Genomic DNA, 18,912 nt, shown 5'->3' with positions numbered 1-18,912 from the left:
TAAACAGGTTCACAAGTTCAGAGTTATTAGTATATAAAATCATAGTAACAAGTACAATGACAAGGTATAATTCATATCGAAATAGTATGAGACATAAAGAAATATTAACTGATCAATGTAATACAAAACACGGAAACATTGTTGAAGGGCTTATAGTAAAACGAACAAGGGAACTAAATAGGCCTTTACTTATTCAAATTTTTGAGCACCTTATCCGTCAGTGTGCATCTTGTTTAATGATCATATTGCTCAGATCAATTTTCAGGACACAATACACAGTCCGAAAATAATACCTCACGCTCGCATTTTTTATAGGGTTTAGTACTGTTACGACTATAGATTCCAACAAAAACTAGCTTTGAGCTGCCGATCGATCGGGAAAAATGTGGATGAAAATATTGTTCACCCCGGCCCCGTTATTAGTGAAAGCTGGATCCGCCCCAGAATATATTGTTTAAAAAAAAAGGCATAGGCCACGCGGTATTTGTCATTTTTTAGTGATAAATACATTGAGGCAGTATATTGACAAATAATCACTGGAAGAGAAAGAGCATCTTATAGGCCTATATAACGCACAAAGCAAAATAATGAAGAATGGCGGCAAAGCTAGTTCAATACAAAATGATTTCCTTTTCCTTTAAAAAAAATGTTACAACACGTTATAATAATGAACAAATCAAAATACAGAACCTGAAGAAATTGATAACAATTCAGTGAATCGGAATCGAAACAAAAATGCGTATGTAAATATAATTATAAAATAGAAATAAAAAACGGGAAAAAAAATAAGAATAGCCCTTTCACAAGCAACCATAATTCTCCCTCCCTTCATACCCTGGACAAGTAAAAAAAAAAAATACAGCTAGAGAAACGAAGCAAAGATGAAAAGCAAGGAAAGGGAAGGAAGCCGTCTCTCGGTACCTGGTACTCTGCCCAGATATCAAGATGTACGTAGGACCTATTCTCCGCGATTTGAAAAACAACGTGCATAACATCACAATTATTATGATGGTCATTTAAAAAAGTTCCTTGGTTGTTTCCAAGTTATTTAATTTGCCGTCGAGGGACTGCGCGCCTACAGGATATGAATGAAAAAGTCGCAAACAGACTCCGCCGTTCAATCCGATACTGTACTGTATACAGATCGGCACGTGAGACAAGCGCAGAGGCGATGGATATGAATATTCATGAGCAGGTATTGATGTCATTTGGTCTCAAGGTGGCGCTCTTCATTTTTTATATCAATTTCAAAATCTGCATCAAAAGAAAGCTCACTTGGCAAAATTTCTCTTCTTTATATATTTTTTTGAGAATAAAAACAGTTCTTTTGGCCAATGCAATACATTTTATGGACTCAGAACTTGTTTATGAGTATTTTGAAAAGCGAAGAGTGAAATCTAAAAGAAAGTTTTGAAATAAACCAATGTCACAATTTACCTTTAATAGAGGAAATCACTTCATGAAATAAAGCAGTTTTTATCTGATGAGCTTGCATGGATTCGAAGTAGTTGTTAGTGAAAACCACAGACAATAAACTTCCATCACATTATGCTAAGCTTAGCTTATTCCCAAAACCAAATCGATATTTTGCATTGGGAACACAAACCGTAAACCTATTTAAGTTTTAATAGGTAAATCCCCTAAAAAGTGCATGTCACTACTACATGTAGATGTCAATGACCTAAAACAGTGATAATTGAAATTGAGAATACAAAATGAAAATGCGTTTTATTGGATAAATTTTGTCATTTTAAAGTACCGTACAAATTTGTTCTGATTGAGTGCCCACATTTTGACATGATATTGATAAGAAATCATCACAAGCATTTAAAAAAGAAGCAATTGTTGAAATGATGTTACAAAAATGTTAAAGTTATTCTTCAACTTACTCTCATTTCTTTATTTCTGCATCAAATTATGTTAACTCTTGGTACTTATGATCCTTTGGCAATACTTGTGCACATGAGGGTAATGGGTCAAATGTCATCTAGGGGTCAAAGGTCAAATGATATGAGGTCATGTCCATCCATTTTTGAACTTTTTGTTAAACTTGCTCTCATTTCTTTATTTCTGCATCGATTATGTTGACACTTGGTACATATGATCCTTGGGTAATACCATACAAGTGTCCATGAGGATGATAAGGTCAAAGGTCATCTAGGGGTCACAAGGTCATATTGCATTTCATCGATAGTGAAATCAGACTAGACTTGTAGTTTGTGAACCAACTTGTTTATCCATCATTTCATTTTCATTCATTTCAATTTTGCATCTTCATCACATCGAATGAATCTTTGTCTTCCATCTCTCTCAGCTCTTCCTCACACTCCTAAGCACCAAGTCTGCTACGTCTAAGTACTGCAAGGATGAATTGGCCTTGGCCTATGTTTCCAGTAAACCCATATTCCCTTGCATGATTCAGAATCATAAGGAAGTCACAGAAGTCATGGACTTTGGCATGTAAGTACGGGTTCGTCTGAACAGCATAAGGCAAGAATGATAAACAATCAGTGACCATGTACGAATTGGTGTTTAGATGAGAATTTAAACTCATTAACTATAAAATTGGCATTGGCCTAGGATGTTTCCAGTAAACTCATATTCCCTTGCATGATTCAGTCTCAATTATGTGAAGGAGTTACAGAAGTCATGGATTGTGGCATTCAGCACCCCTAAGATTTCCCAGGGGGTGCTGCGTGTATTATTTTACATTGGCAGCACCCCCTGGAATTCTAGTAGTGTGTCAAATTGGATAAATGTATGGAAAATGACCCAACAATTTGTTTTGAGACCGTTTTTTTTTTTGCTTGTCAAATTTTAATAGATTAAAAACAATTGAAGAAAAGAAAATGTTTACTGAGCTTGCAGCACAATCATACATGTAATGAATATAATATGATCCCTGCCTGCATTTACATTATGCCTTGTACCAGCAAAACCAATTCCAGACTGGTAAAAACTATTGGTAAATTACCAATCTGTCTATTGCCAACTCGTCCACTCATCACATGGTCTACCTGCCTTTTAATCTAACCAGGTGGTCTAATATCTATTTTGTTTTCATTCATTTCGCCCAATTAACACTTAGTCTAATTTAATAGACAAGATGGTACTGTATATGGACTAAATGGCGCTTGGACCAACTGGTTATTAGACAAAATGGATAGTGGACGAACCAATGGTAGACCAAATGATAGCAGATGAGTTGGTAATTGGATGAATTGGCATTAGACCAATTGAAAATAAACCATACTATTATGTCATTACCAATGACATACTGTACATGTACTGTACCATCAGTTAGTTTGCAGTCAGTTTCGTTTGTGTGACAATAGTGTTTCACACCACATTGCACACTAGTTTGGTGTCATGCGAAGTAAGCATGGCATGACCAGTATTTGCACAGAACTTAATTGTGAAAAAAAATACATGTATCATGCATTGTTCATAACTTGACTGGGTACACATTTTCTATTTTTTTTCTTTCACAATTCAGATTTTGCTCATTTTGTAAAGCGCTGTGATACAAGCATTGTGAAGAACGCTATATAAATACTTGTATTGTATTCCGTCTGACTATGGTTTCAGTTCTGTATTACTGGTGAACAATGTACTGTAATTTAGGATACTATCAGTTGGTAGCCATTAATAAGATTTACTTTATCTCAAGTTTCACTTTCATATTTGGTTTTAAAGAGAAAATTGAGTTCTTTATCAGGATGTGCCATGAATTCATTTGTAGATGAATTTGGCCTTTGGGAAGAAGTGTACTTTATAAGGGTTATATTATTGAATACATGTTTTGGGTTTTTTGTTTAAGATTACCGGTAAGAAAAGGTTGTGTAAAGAGTACAAAACAAAAGATCTATTTTCAAAATTAATTTGTAACATGAAAATGTTACGTTTGAAACAGCATTACAAACCAGCCTTAATAGCCCCACCTTATAAAGCACTCTACTCAAATCTGGCTAGGTTCAATACCCACAATGCCACATTCTGAGCAGTGTACAGTAGTCTTGTATTATAGGCCCACTTGAATGATAACACATTTATTTAGTACTCCATACACATACATGTATCTCACAATGATTATGTTACCAAAGGAATTAAAGTCTAATTTGTCCTCTGTATTACTCATAGTTATCTAAAAATTATGTATACAGTGCGTATAAAAAAAAAGGGACAGATTTGAAAAGTCTATAAAATTTTTGTTTCAAATTATGATCTCTATATTTTGGTGTCAATAGTTGGTCTGAGGTCTTATCCTTCAAATGCCATTAAAATAATTTAGTTTCGTTCATGCTTGAGCGAACACGGAATGTCTTTGTCTGGGGTTAAAAAGGAGGCTTGCGCCAAAACGGCATAAAATTATAAATATGATGGTCGGACTTTTTGCTAATCAGCAGACTTCATGTTAATGTTTTCATTATCTTTGCCATAATTTTCGAATTATGCGGTCATATTTCAATTCCAAATCTACTTATTTGCTTGAATAGTTATGTTGTTCCTTTTTGATATGTTCTCTTTTAGCTTTGAATATTCCTTCTTTAGGCAAGAACAATTTTTTTAAAACCGAAGTATGGGAGAGCGTGTTTCTTTTTTCAAATTTCATTGTATGCTACAAAAGTTATGGTGCCTTTGAACAGTGGCATACTGATGGGTGGGGGCTCGTGGTGCTCCACCCCTCCCCCAAATAAAAAAATCATGACCAAGAAAAAAAAAGTGGAAAGGAAAATAACAGAAAACATAGAAAGAGAAATATGATATCATTTTCAGAATATTTAAATAAAAAGTGGAAATTCTTGCTTGCTCGCTGCACAACTTTTTAATACATTTTTTTACCCGATCTGCCATATCTTGCTCCATTAAATTGACTCAATACATCATTGAAAGACATGAACCATTTCCCTTTTATCCTGTCAAGCACATTAAACTTCGTGAAGGATTCAATAACCCCTTGAAAATAGGATTCATGTCTTTTATAGGTACCATAACATGATTTGTTTCTTATAATAAAATGATTTGAATAATTACAAATTATCCCAATTATTAATGCAAATCTTCTTACTTGGGTTGACAAAAAGTCTTCTTTTCTTACTTATGAAGGAAAATTCAAAGGTTAAAGAAGTTTAAATGAAAAACAAAATAATTCAGGTAAATTAATAAATTTGTAAATGAAATTTGACAGCATAATTCGAAAATTATGGCAAAGATAATGAAAAGAATAAGAGGAAGTCTGCTGATTAGCCAAAAGTCTAATCATCAAATTTATCTTTTCTGCCATTTTGGCGCAAGCCTCTTTTTGAGCCCCCGACAAAAACGTCCCGTGTTCTTTCAAGCGTGAACAAAATTCATTTTTTAAAATGGCATTGAAAGATTAGATCTAAGAGCATCTATTAACATCAAAATATAGATATAATTATTTGAAACAAATTTTTTATAGACTTTTCAAAACTGTCCCGTTTTTTTGATACGCACTGTATATCAAGACTTGTCATTTATTACACACAGTCAATGAGATGCATCACATTGAATTATAGGATAAATCATCCTATATGCATTACTAATAGAGGTACATGTATGTTGTCTCTCACTGACTATGTGTAACTGTAGAGGTGTTGTGGGTAAGTCTCTGGACTTTGAAGCACAAGGTCCGGGGTTCAAATCCCACCGCAGCACTTGTGTCCTTTGGCAAGGCATTTATCTACATTTGCTTCTCTGCTCCCATACCCAGTTAATAATAGGTACACGGTAGGAAGGAATTCCTTGAATGCTTGAGTGTCCGATCAGGGTAGCCGTGCTAAAGCCGGTGTAATAGTATGCAACGATAGGAACATTTATATTAAGCGCTATATGAATGCTGCATATTATTATTATCATCATAATAGCTATCTCAATAGGTATATTTTAAGACTAGATATTTACAATGTATAACACACAGTCAATGAGACACAACAAACAGTGTTGCTCAGTTGTTTTGTTTATATGTTCCTACAGGCGACTGCAGCTGGCTCCCATCAGGTGGTTTGATTTCTCCGATGAAGATGATTTTCAGGGTGCCTTTGACAAGCTAGCCGTCAGCATCAAACAGAAGCTTACAGAGATAACCGATGAACTCAGTAAGTCTGTAATTTAACTGATAACTATTTTGGACTCAGTAAAGTCTAAACCTACCATTTAGTCTGTTATTTGCAGGGACTTTTGTTAAAAGTGATATTACCAATGCTGATCACATATTTGGTATGCGCGACCTTTCCCTCATTGCATAAAAAAAAGTTATAGTAACTTTGTTATTCATCGGTAACTACATGTACTAGTCTGCTGTGCAAACCCTTCATTCGAGTTAAGGGTCTGAATGTGCAGCCTACCCATCAATTGTGTACTGAAAGCCCTCTCGCTCAGTTTTGTATGTGCTAGTCTTTGTGTGGAGATACACTTGCTTATCAAAGTTTCAATCAGGGTCTGTGCCTGCAGACTAGGTAACTTCCATGATAACAGTGCTCATCAGCAAATCAAAGATTGGCAAAATTGCTTTAATAGTAACTTTTATGCAATAGCTCCTGGTTTATCCAGTGACCAGGCTTAATACAATGTTGAGTGGTTTAGGAAACCACAAATCTTCATCATTCGCTTCATCAGCCACTATAAAGCTAATATACAAATATACCAGGCTTTGAGTAAGTATGGCGGGAATTATTCATCCGAGGTTGGACTGGCATTACTATTTTTTCCCGAGCCCGAGGGAAAAATAGTGATTTTGCCAGTACAACCGAGGATGAATAATTCCCTCTATACTTTCGAAATAAAGGCCTGGTATATTTGTTTTATATCCTACTTTAATAAGTTAGATCACTAGATCTTGATAATCTTGTTCTTGTAATCTTAGTTCATCTTTTTTTAAAAAATCTGAACCAAACCAGCCGCCGCGGCGCTGACTGACCTGCTTTTCCTGAAGTGCTTAGCTACGCACTCAGTGCGCAGAACGGGTATTAGTGCTTGCGCCATCGTGATCTGTGACGTCAATGATGGAATAGTCGACTACTCCATCATTGACGTCACGGAATAGCACATTTTCTTCGGTGGGCGTTTCATTTTCGACATCATCGCAAAATAGTGAGAATATGTTTGGTCACATGATGCTATTTAAACCAATCAGCATACAGGATTTGATTTATGCAGGATATAATACAATATATTCCCTTTCATTGTGTCAGCAGTCATATTTGTTTACAAACCATGGGTCTTCACCATGAGTTGGCAGTATTGCCATAGCACCATCTTGTGGCGATTAGAGCAATGCCGTCGAGACCCGATTGGGGGAAAAGGAGACCTGATTGGGGAAAAAGGAAACCCGATCAGGGTAAAGCCGGGGTAGTAGTATGCAACACTTATGAAGCGTTGCAAGAAACTTGCGATCAATTGCAAGTCTATTTTCGTTCCTGAAATCAAGCATATGCCGTGCAATTAATTGCAAATTTGCGATGGATTGCTAATCTGCTCCATGAAACAAGGAGTGATCTGATTTGCTATAGTTAAAAGTGATCAATCAGTTGTAAAATTGCAACAGAATATTTGCAATTGATTGCAATTATTTTCTTGCAACACCCCCTTAGAAACATTATTTTAAGCACTATGTAAATGTTCTGTATATTATTATTAACAACTTTTTTTTTCTAGACCAAACTGAGAAAGGTGGTACAAAGAAGAAGCCAAGACAGCTGATAAGAAAGGAGACGCGGACTCGACTGAACGTCCATCAGATCTTGCCTCCTCCGGAAGCCAAAATAGAAGACTTTTGGGATGTCCATTTCAAAGACAAAGAATCAATAGCAGTTGAAGAGTAAGTTGAAATGTAAAACACTCTTCGTTGTTTCAGCCTATGCTACTCACTTTGCTGAAGATTGCTGCATTTGTGGACAAGTGCAAATGACCCTTGAAGGCCCCTTAGTTTTGTTGAAGGGAAAATCCAGGCCGAAAGTAATTATTAGAGTAAAATCCACTGAGCAAAATGCTGAAAATGTCATCAAAATCTAATCTAACAAAGTACAAAGTTTTTGAATTTTATGATTAAGCAAAAGATGTTCATAAAGAAGTTTGTAAAGTTGCGAGCGACTTAATCTACGAATGACAGGTGATCCTTTGCTGTGGTAACTTATACACATAAGATTTTCATGGGTGTTGATGTAGTTCCTATTAAAGGTAACAGTTGCAGCAAACAATTATTTCATGAGAAAGTCTTTTAAATCAAGGTTAATTGTCAAAATATCATTATACATCTACATGTAGATGTGGTACAGTAATGTAAACTTTCCTTCGTAAAATCATGAAATCTTTGCTCAAAATCGATAATTCTGTTGTTCACTATCGCAGAAAAGCATATGTGGGACAGTGTATTAATATTGCTTCAAAAAATGCCCGACACTAATTTTGATGAAATTCTGTGCTTCTTTTGTTAAATTCTCAGCTATTCTGCATTTTCTTCCAGAGATATTTGGCACAATACATAAAAACACTTTGGTGGTAATTTCGTTGGATTCTGTTGGAACTCATTTTGAGATCATTACCACAATTGGTTTTTATCTTTAAAGAAAGTTGTCTTTGTCCCTTGTCATTTACTTACCCAGTTGCCAATGTGAAATCTACGTAGTCTTAGGGATCTAAGTTTTTAATCAGTCATAACTTTCCTATTGCTCTTTCAATTTCTTTCAAACTTTCACCATTTTGTTTTATTTATTTTTCTTCTTTTCAACGCAACATTTTATGACCAAGGCTAGATTCCCTTTTAAGCCATATGTAACTTACAAGCATCTTTATGAAATGCCCACCTGGGGCCCGTCTTACAAAGAGCTGCAATTGATCAGATCAATCGCAACTATGGAAAGCCAGCAGGTCAACATATAAAATGCATGTTTGTTCAAAAAAATTTCTAGATATGAATGTATATCCATAAATGTATTGATTTCTTGACAATTTGGTGTGTTTTCCTTTGTTTACAAAGGGCATTTTGCAAATTTCCTGTAGAAAAAATTATGACACTGATGGATTTCCATAGATTTACGATTGATTGGATCAATCGTAACTCTTTGTAAGACAGGGCCCAGGAATGGGAATTCATATATAAATGTGTACATTATTGCTGTCTTTTGCCTGTACATGTACGCAATTTTTGTTGCTGGGACTAATGTTTTTTTATTGCACAGGTTTGTAACGGCCTTCAAGAAAGACTGTACAGAAGAACTGTCCAAGATTGGGGTGACCTTGGAATGGATAATACCTGTACTCAAGGAGGAATTGGATGAAGAAAGAGAAGATGTCATTACGAAAGAGAGTTATGAGTGTAAGTTTAGAGAGAATAAACGGGTAATTTTAATAATAATAATAATGATAATAATAATGATAATAGCGATGATAATGATAATAATAATAATAATGATAATGATGATAATGATGATAATGATGATAATGATAATGATGATAATAATAATGATAATAATAATAATAATAATAGTAATAATAATAATAATATTAATAATGATAATAATATTAATAATAATAATAACGGTATATTTACCCATGGTAGCCACTTCATTTCGAAAACTGTTCTCCCAGCGGGCCCTGCTATTATTACTACCCGGCTAAGCTAGGCTACCTATTCAGGTGCACACAGCTTTTTGAAGAATTACTTCCTGCCAGTACCCATTTACTTCACCTGGGTCGAGTGCAGCACACTGTGGATGAATTTCTTGCTGAAGGAAACTACGCCATGGCTGGGATTTGAACCCACGACCCTCTGTTTGAAAGTCCGGAGACTTTTTCTACTTATACTTCTAAGGTGACCCTTGGTAGACCCTCTAGCTGGTATCTTACCAAGTGTTGAACATCATATCTGGTGGATGTTTCATGCTCTGAAGAGTATTGAACTTTCAACTTCCACAAAATTTACTTTAAAAAAAATGAAGAAAAGAGAGAAAAATATACCAGCATTTGAGAAAAAATTGAAAACAAAGCACAATTTTTTTTCCAAGCAAGATTAGAGATATTTGTCATGCATTAAGGCCTGGCGCCAGTGGCTGGTGGACACAAAACTTATGTATAAAGGACAAGCGGACGAGCAAAATTTTGGAAGTGGCTCCGTCCGTTTTCATCTGCTCCAGAACTGGACGAAATTGGCAAATATTTGTGAAAACAGAATGAATGGACTTATGAAACACGTATGCAATGAGTAGTACACAGCGGATGCGTAGCTTTTCCAAAGGATGGCAATTTATAAAAAAATGTTTTGCATCCAAAGTGCACTGGGACCAGGCCTTTAGGAGAAACAACTGAATGCATATACAGCTCATTCTTAAGGACTGTTTGCTGCTTTTGTCACCCTGCACTTCATAATGTAAAGAAAAGAAAAAGACACGTTCGTGTTGTTGAATTGAGGTACATTTTTGACATTTTGACTATTTTCTCTCCTTCAATAGATTTCTGTACTATAGATGAGGAGCGCATTGACTTCTGGGAGCGGGTAAAAGAACAAGCGTTGGAACGCTACACTATGCTTGAAGTTTTCAGTATGGACTCGACGGTCCGGATTGATGCCATTCAAAATCTCGGTAAGATAAAACAAATATCTTTCTCCCCTTCTCACTTGGACTCATACCCATAAAGCCCCATTACACTGGCGGAAGTTCTGGCTACGTCATTGAAATTCAGACAAAAAAAGGCAGAGGAAGTAGCGCCAACTTCGTTGTTTTTTCGTAAAATGTGATATTGTCCCATGCATGGTACGTCCTCGCCACATCCTTGCGAAGTGCATGTTGCGTTGTGGTGTTCCCACTGAATGCATTGTGCGTGCAGACGTGGTCCATGTGGCGTCAAAACGGTTCCCGCTGTGTCCTTGCTTCGCCCGAGCCGATTGCTACTCGTGGTCTTCGTCACATGAAAAAAAAATGATCCTGCAAGTCAGCACCTTTTTCATTCACACTCCAGAGGTCAGATAGGTAACCGCCTAGACATTCCACCTCTTCAAGAATTCATCAACAAGTGAATGCCATTCCTCTGGTGTTACTAGACAGGAGATTATTTCATCTTTCAATACATCGACAATGGCTTGATAGACTTCTGGTATGAAGGCGGAACATGTGGAGGGGGCGACTCTGTAGTCGTACCAGAGGGCTGAATACTTGTGACCAGATGTTAAGCGGATTATAGTTGCAGAGAGTTTCAGGCCAGGTTCCAATGCTTTCCTGCAGTTGGTGTTTTGTTTGGTAATTATAGGACCAACTCTATTGAGAAGAGTTCGTCAAACATGTCAGGTAACAATCTCAAGAAATTGAAGAATGGTTTTTGAACTTCCATTCTCAGTTTAGCTAGCAGTCAGAAATAATTGCCGATCTGAACTGTCTTTCGGCATGCAACCAAGGACGCATTCAGCAAGACCATTGTTGCCATGTTTTGTAAGCCTTCTGATCAACAACAGTGCCAACTGATCGTTTTGAATCTGTTAATGTGCAGCAATTTGGTGGAGAATAAGCATGTTGTGCCTGTGCATATCCATGACTTGAATAGAACTGATAGTGGATACTTGAAATCGGCATACCCCTTTTCCCGGTGTGCGCATGAATAAGACCTGCCATGAATGTTTGCAGTGCAGCAATAATGTAGCAAGCACTTCATGAAGTTTTCTATAATGATGAGTTGATGTAACACCGGCATAAAGAGGACGTAGCGACAGCTGAATATGCGTAGTGGCCACTCAGTAGACATGGACAGAGTAGTTGCTACTTTCTGTCTGCGACCGCTATACCTGTGCTGTTAGTAGTTCCTAAGAAGGTCCTTATTGCGTCATTACTACGCTCTGTTCAGACAGGGCTCCTGCTACATGGACTTTGGACATGTTCAAAATCAATGTAGAAATGCATGGTTGTCGAGTTGTTGTAATAGGGGTATTACAGATTAATCCCTCCATGCAGAAAACTTCCCAGGATACAACTACATAAAAAAAATAAACCATTCAAAATGTTATAAAATTTCACTCCGATCCGAGTAGCCCATTGTCAGTCAAATGGGGCCGGGGGGGGGGGGGACATGTCATGAAAAGAGGTTTTATCCGACAAGTCCTGTTTTCTCCAACAGTCACAATAGTAACAGTGCTCCTCAGGTAATCAAAATCAAGGAAAGTTGTCAGATTCGTCTACTTGACATACAAGATTTTTGATGAATACCTCCCCAGACTTTTCATTCATTCTACTTGTTTCCTTTGCCGGGGAAACTCATTGAAAGTTTTTGACAGTGTTTATGTATATGAAACCTTGAGTATATATTTTAATGGGAGACACCATTTTTCTTGACCTAACTCATCCATTCATCTTCAGGTTTTGAACAAACACTTTTTGGGAAAAACTTTTTATCAGGAATTTTGTTTCTTCAGGTTAGAGTATAAACTGAATGGTGCTTCTTATTTTCTCTGTCTTATGAACAAAATCTTATTAACTTTTGCCTTAAAGATTAATTAAAGTATTTGCAGTAAAGACTGGTTTCATTAGGAAGTCTGTAAAGCCAAGGTTAATCGTCACTTTATCATTCAGATCTAGATCTGGTACATTTACATGAACAGAATTCTTTGAAATCATGAAATCTAAACTGAAGTGTGATCATGCTGAGGATCGCCAACACAAATATGCACATGTGGGACAGTGTATTAATATTACTTGGAAAAAGACCTGGCTAACACCTGGAATGTCATGGTTATTTTTATAATTTCTCAGCAATTACATAATTTCTTGCAGAATTCTCAAGCACATATTTTTTATTCATACATAGAGACACTCTGGTGGTCCTGTTATATACAAACTCATTTTGAAATCACCGTCACAACTGGCATTTATCTTTAAATGAAAGACCACCTTTATTCCATCTTACCTTGTCCTCATTCATAATTTCAGCTAAATTCCACACAAGGTCTGTAATGGAGGCCATGATGGATCTGTGCGCTGACAAGGACGACAACGTCCGGGCCGTGGCGACGCTCTCCCTGGCCCGTGTCACCGATAACAAGAACCTCCGCGTGATCCGCCGTCTTCTCCGTCTGCTGAAAGACCGGGATCGTCTCGTGAGGCAGAGCTGCTGTCTAGCTCTGGGTCATATGAGGGCAAAGCAAGCTGTCCCAAGCCTGGTCAATCTATGGTAAGCTGAAAGTTCTATCAGGGTATTGAAGGCTGAATATGTGGCCTGCTTCCACTAAACCAAGAAGGTTTGGGCTATTTGAGATGGTATTGAAGAATGGGTAGTTTGGTGGGGCATGATCACCCCTCCCTTCTGATCTCGGCATTGACTGAATGACCATGCTTTTATATCTCCCTTTAATTTGATAAAAATTGAATGTACATGTTTACCTTTATGTTATTTGCATTTAATACAGTAGTGTATTGTTTGATTTAAATGTTTTTCCAAAACTTTGAACATTGTATATGCTATGACAATGGAAGAATAGTAATAAATTGAAATCAAATCAAATCAAATCTAATCAAATTTTGTCAAATTGTATTATATGAAACAATAAAAAGAAAATCTACCAAATCAAATCAGACTAATCATATATTAAATTCACTGATGAAATGAAATGATTGGAAGTGAAAAGAAACAAAGCAACAAAACGAAACAAAATGAAACGAAATGAAACAAACTTGGAAGAGACCTGATTACATCAGATTTAATCTAATCATGATAATGTATGTAATCTAAATAAATCTGATCTAAGCTGATATAAGGTGATCTTATCCAATCCAATTTCCTTTTATTACTGCAGGAGGAACGATACTATATCAAATGTTCGTGAGGCGGCTCACATCGCTCTGGAGAAGATCAGAATTATAATCTAAACTAGACTGATCTAATCCAAGCTAATATAAGACAATCTAATCCAATCTAATATCTTTTCCTTTCTACAGGAGGAACGATGCTATATCAAATGTTCGTGAGGCGGCTCACATCGCTCTGGAGAAGATCAGAATTATAATCTAAACTAGACTGATCTAATCCAAGCTAATATAAGACAATCTAATCCAATCTAATATCTTTTCCTTTCTACAGGAGGAACGATGCTATATCAAATGTTTGTGAGGCGGCTCACATCGCTCTGGAGAAGATCAGAATTATAATCTAAACTAGACTGATCTAATCTAAGCTAATGTAAGGCAATCTAATCCAATCTAATATCTTTTCCTTTCTACAGGAGGAACGATGCTATATCAAGTGTTCGTGAGGCGGCTCACATCGCTCTGGAGAAGATCAGAATTATGATCTAAACTAGTCTGATCTAATCTACGCTAATGTAAGGCAATCTAATCCAATCTAATATCTTTTCCTTTCTACAGGAGGAACGATGCTATATCAAATGTTCGTGAGGCGGCTCACATCGCTCAGGAGAAGATCAGAATTATGATCTAAACTAGTCTGATCTAATCTACGCTAATGTAAGGCAATCTAATCCAATCTAATATCTTTTCCTTTCTACTGGAGGAACGATGCTATATCAAATGTTCGTGAGGCGGCTCACATCGCTCTGGAGAAGATCAGAATTATGATCTAAACTAGTCTGATCTAATCTAAGCTAATGTAAGGCAATCTAATCCAATCTAATATCTTTTCCTTTCTACAGGAGGAACGATGCTATATCAAATGTTCGTGAGGCGGCTCACATCGCTCTGGAGAAGATCAGAATTATGATCTAAACTAGTCTGATCTAATCTACGCTAATGTAAGGCAATCTAATCCAATCTAATATCTTTTCCTTTCTACAGGAGGAACGATGCTATATCAAATGTTCGTGAGGCGGCTCACATCGCTCTGGAGAAGATCAGAATTATGATCTAAACTAGTCTGATCTAATCTACGCCAATGTAAGGCAATCTAATCCAATCTAATATCTTTTCCTTTCTACAGGAGGAACAATACTATATCAAATGTTCGTGAGGCGGCTCACATCGCTCTGGAGAAGATCAGAAATATAATCTAAACTAGACTGATCTAATCCAAGCTAATATAAGACAATCTAATCCAATCTAATATCTTTTCCTTTCTACAGGAGGAACGATGCTATATCAAATGTTCGTGAGGCGGCTCACATCGCTCTGGAGAAGATCAGAATTATAATCTAAACTAGACTGATCTAATCCAAGCTAATATAAGACAATCTAATCCAATCTAATATCTTTTCCTTTCTACAGGAGGAACGATGCTATATCAAATGTTCGTGAGGCGGCTCACATCGCTCTGGAGAAGATCAGAATTATAATCTAAACTAGACTGATCTAATCTAAGCTGATATAAGACAATCTAATCCAATCTAATATCTTTTCCTTTCTACAGGAGGAACGATGCTATATCAAATGTTCGTGAGGCGGCTCACATCGCTCTGGAGAAGATCAGAATTATAATCTAAACTAGACTGATCTAATCTAAGCCAATGTAAGGCAATCTAATCCAATCTAATATCTTTTCCTTTCTACAGGAGGAACGATGCTATATCAAATGTTCGTGAGGCGGCTCACATCGCTCTGGAGAAGATCAGAATTATGATCTAAACTAGTCTGATCTAATCTAAGCTAATGTAAGGCAATCTAATCCAATCTAATATCTTTTCCTTTCTACAGGAGGAATGATGCTATATCAAATGTTCGTGAGGCGGCTCACATCGCTCTGGAGAAGATCAGAATTATGATCTAAACTAGTCTGATCTAATCTACGCTAATGTAAGGCAATCTAATCCAATCTAATATCTTTTCCTTTCTACAGGAGGAACGATGCTATATCAAATGTTCGTGAGGCGGCTCACATCGCTCTGGAGAAGATCAGAATTATGATCTAAACTAGTCTGATCTAATCTACGCTAATGTAAGGCAATCTAATCCAATCTAATATCTTTTCCTTTCTACAGGAGGAACGATGCTATATCAAATGTTCGTGAGGCGGCTCACATCGCTCTGGAGAAGATCGGAGGTGACGAGGCCCAAGAAGCTATACACATCACCAAGGTTCTCAGCGAGGAGATCAAAGCCCTAGCTCAACAGAAATAAGAGATTTCATTTGCCTATATATAGCCTGCTGTAACAACTGTTGCTCATTCTCCTAAAGACGACAAGAACACACTTGTCAATACGTAGAGTTTGGATGGTCCTTTTCAGGACCAACACATGCCCGCAAGACAATACATGGTGTACTTCGAATTCTCTACACTCTTTCTTCTTCGCCATGGAAACTTTCAGAAGCTTCAGTCTTCATTCGTTTTCATGAAATTTGCTCCTATGACCATTGCTCCTGCTGAAAATACGCACATTAAGCTAAACGTAAATCCAAGCTTCAAATCTGCAATTGTAGAGGTATTGTGGCCGAGTAGATAAGCCTCCGGACTTTGAACCAGGAGATCCGTGTTTCAAACCTCACCGCAGCACTCACGTCTTATAATATTGAATCACCTGTCCAGTGCTGGAAAGCAGAGAACAACACAATTTGTACAACCGGAATAATAAATGAATGTAATATCTTGTTTTTCGCTAGTGTGTAATATGGCAGTCAATTAATAGTCCAAAGTTTTATAGCCTGTTTTGTCGCTGTGGACGGTGGAGCTGGATTCACCTCACTGTCGTGGCAATCGCAGTCATCCCCCTCCCACGTTGCATAAATTCCATGCATCCTCCATAGATAATTCTCCTTCACTTAATTAAGCAAAATAATATATCTGGCATATTAGGAATTAAATGAATTGAACTCTCATTTTAGTCTTTGTGATACCACTGCCTTTTTATCAAACTACCCTGATGCTGCTCTTATTAACTTATGAGTACTTGTTACAAACAAGGTTTGCCATATTTTTGTTATTTTATTTGAGGTGAGAAAGTTGGATAATATTTCATTATTGCATAGATTTAATGATAATTTCACAAACTGAATTAGACATACTGTCGATGTAGTGCCCCAAAATCCATAATATCATTTGGATATGTGCGGTCATGGTGCCTTTCTGGAAATATGCCTTAAGTTGACGTCTGAACCGAAGATTGAGTTGAAATATATGCAAAAGTAAAATTGCTGTAAATTAAACATTACGCAAATTAAATGATTTATTAAAGTCTAATCTCAATCTGATTAGATACTCATGAAGTCCTCTCGTGGGAATGCATTAATGATGATTTATGCCTTATCAAAGGACACTGCCACATCAGCACCTTGTCAGTGAGTTTTGCTCAAAAATCTGCTCTCAGCCAATCAGACGCTAGAATTTCAGTAGCTTATAACTGATGTCAATTAAAGCTGCTGACAAATCGCTTCATGAAATAATACCCAGTGCCCTGTAACATAGAACCTGGTCATTGATCTCACAGTTGATTTATACATGTACGATTGATTGCACATGATTTCCAATGCAATCATTTACCAAATGTAGCCCTACAATTGATTGTGAAGAATTGTTTCGGGGCAACCGGGTCATCGACTGAGAGAGGGCAACTCCTTTATGACATCAGAAAATATAATATACAAATGATGCATGCACATGAGTTCATTATGCGATCTATCCTCACTCGAGTTGAGGCTCTGTTCAATCCATTGCATGAAGCTGTTAGGCCGACTGCAATGCATTGAACACAGTCTCAACGAGAGTGGATAGATCGCATAATGGACGAATGAAAACATGCATCATTTTATACGACTCTTGTAGATCGTGTTATTTGACAATAGAAGGAAAAGATGCAGATGGAATTAAAATATATTTGCATTTGTCTGGCAATCCATTTTCTCTGAGTTGCCGTGCAATGGAGATTAAAATTTGCATGCAGCACAAAATGGATCAAATATTGAATGGCTTTCAACCAATCAAATGACAAGAATCTTTGCATGAGTTGTATAATGAAAAATAATAATAGTCTAGTTTTTCATACACGCATATGATAAAACCGGTGACTCCAGAAACATGATAATATCTTCCAATGTTATTGGTGCCTGAATTAGTACCATCAATTTTGTAACTGTAAACGTCTAAAATGTCTTTCACATTGTTATGGATCTTGATATATTGTATTTATAGCAAAAAAAATTTACCTAAAATTCTGGAGCTTCATGTTGGAGTCAGTACTTGTAATTAATGATCATTTGTTATTTTCTGAATAAATGAAATATTGTACATGTTAGTATTACATATTACTGAGTGTTATCATGCAGGGGCCGCGGAACCGGGGGGGGGGGGGGGGGGCTGAAGCCCCCCCACTTTTTTCCAAAACCGTGTACAAAAACGCAAAAATGACCATACGATTGTGATTTTTTGCATGGTCAGCCCCCCCCACTTTTGGCTCAGCCCCCCCACTTTGAAAACCGTTCCGCGGCCCCTGTCATGGACCTATAGAAGGTCGGTGGCATCTTTAATTAGTTACTATTACAGATCATATCGATTATTATTAATTTCTATCATCAGTTATGGCAATCAGGTTCAGGAGAGTTAATATTTCATTTCATCTGAAAATCTTTGCAGTGTGATCTTAAAGGAGAATGAAACCCTTGAAACCAGCTGAATCCATATCAAAGAGAAAAATCATAGAAACATATTGTTGAAAGTTTGAGGAAGATTGAATGAATAATAAGAAAGTTATGAGCATTTGAATATTGAGATCACTAGTGCCATGTAGATCCTCCCATTGGCAATGCGACCAAGATCTTTGATGTCACACACGTACAACTCCCTCATTACTTTAGTACTTATTTCACTTATATTCTCACTTTTATAGAGTCTATCACAAGGTAAGGTGTTCTCTTTATGAGAGGACAAGTACAGAGGTTTCACAACATTATATCATTGATGAATCGTTTGTCATATGATTAGAATGAGCAAAAAGATATGTTTTGGGGTATATTTCCAGTGTCCAAAAGGGGAGA

The 18,912-nt window shown here is 36.8% G+C and overlaps 1 protein-coding gene across 1 annotated transcript in view; it reads left to right on the top strand.

Annotated features, from left to right (window-relative positions):
* LOC129283881 (uncharacterized) overlaps positions 1 to 18,071 on the top strand; it is a 30,140-nt gene extending 12,069 nt beyond the window's left edge. Inside the window, exons 2-8 of the mRNA XM_064105075.1 lie at positions 2,315 to 2,460; positions 5,998 to 6,119; positions 7,678 to 7,840; positions 9,201 to 9,337; positions 10,470 to 10,601; positions 12,933 to 13,173; positions 15,926 to 18,071. Coding sequence (XP_063961145.1) covers positions 2,315 to 2,460; positions 5,998 to 6,119; positions 7,678 to 7,840; positions 9,201 to 9,337; positions 10,470 to 10,601; positions 12,933 to 13,173; positions 15,926 to 16,064 — 1,080 coding nt within the window. The 3' untranslated portion in view covers positions 16,065 to 18,071. The remainder of the gene's footprint in view (positions 1 to 2,314; positions 2,461 to 5,997; positions 6,120 to 7,677; positions 7,841 to 9,200; positions 9,338 to 10,469; positions 10,602 to 12,932; positions 13,174 to 15,925) is intronic.
* The last annotated feature ends 841 nt before the right edge of the window (positions 18,072 to 18,912 follow it).

The sequence above is a fragment of the Lytechinus pictus genome, chromosome 9 (assembly GCF_037042905.1).
Source record: "Lytechinus pictus isolate F3 Inbred chromosome 9, Lp3.0, whole genome shotgun sequence".
NCBI classification, from domain to species: domain Eukaryota; kingdom Metazoa; phylum Echinodermata; class Echinoidea; order Temnopleuroida; family Toxopneustidae; genus Lytechinus; species Lytechinus pictus.
This window is presented reverse-complemented; position numbering and strand designations above follow the sequence as displayed.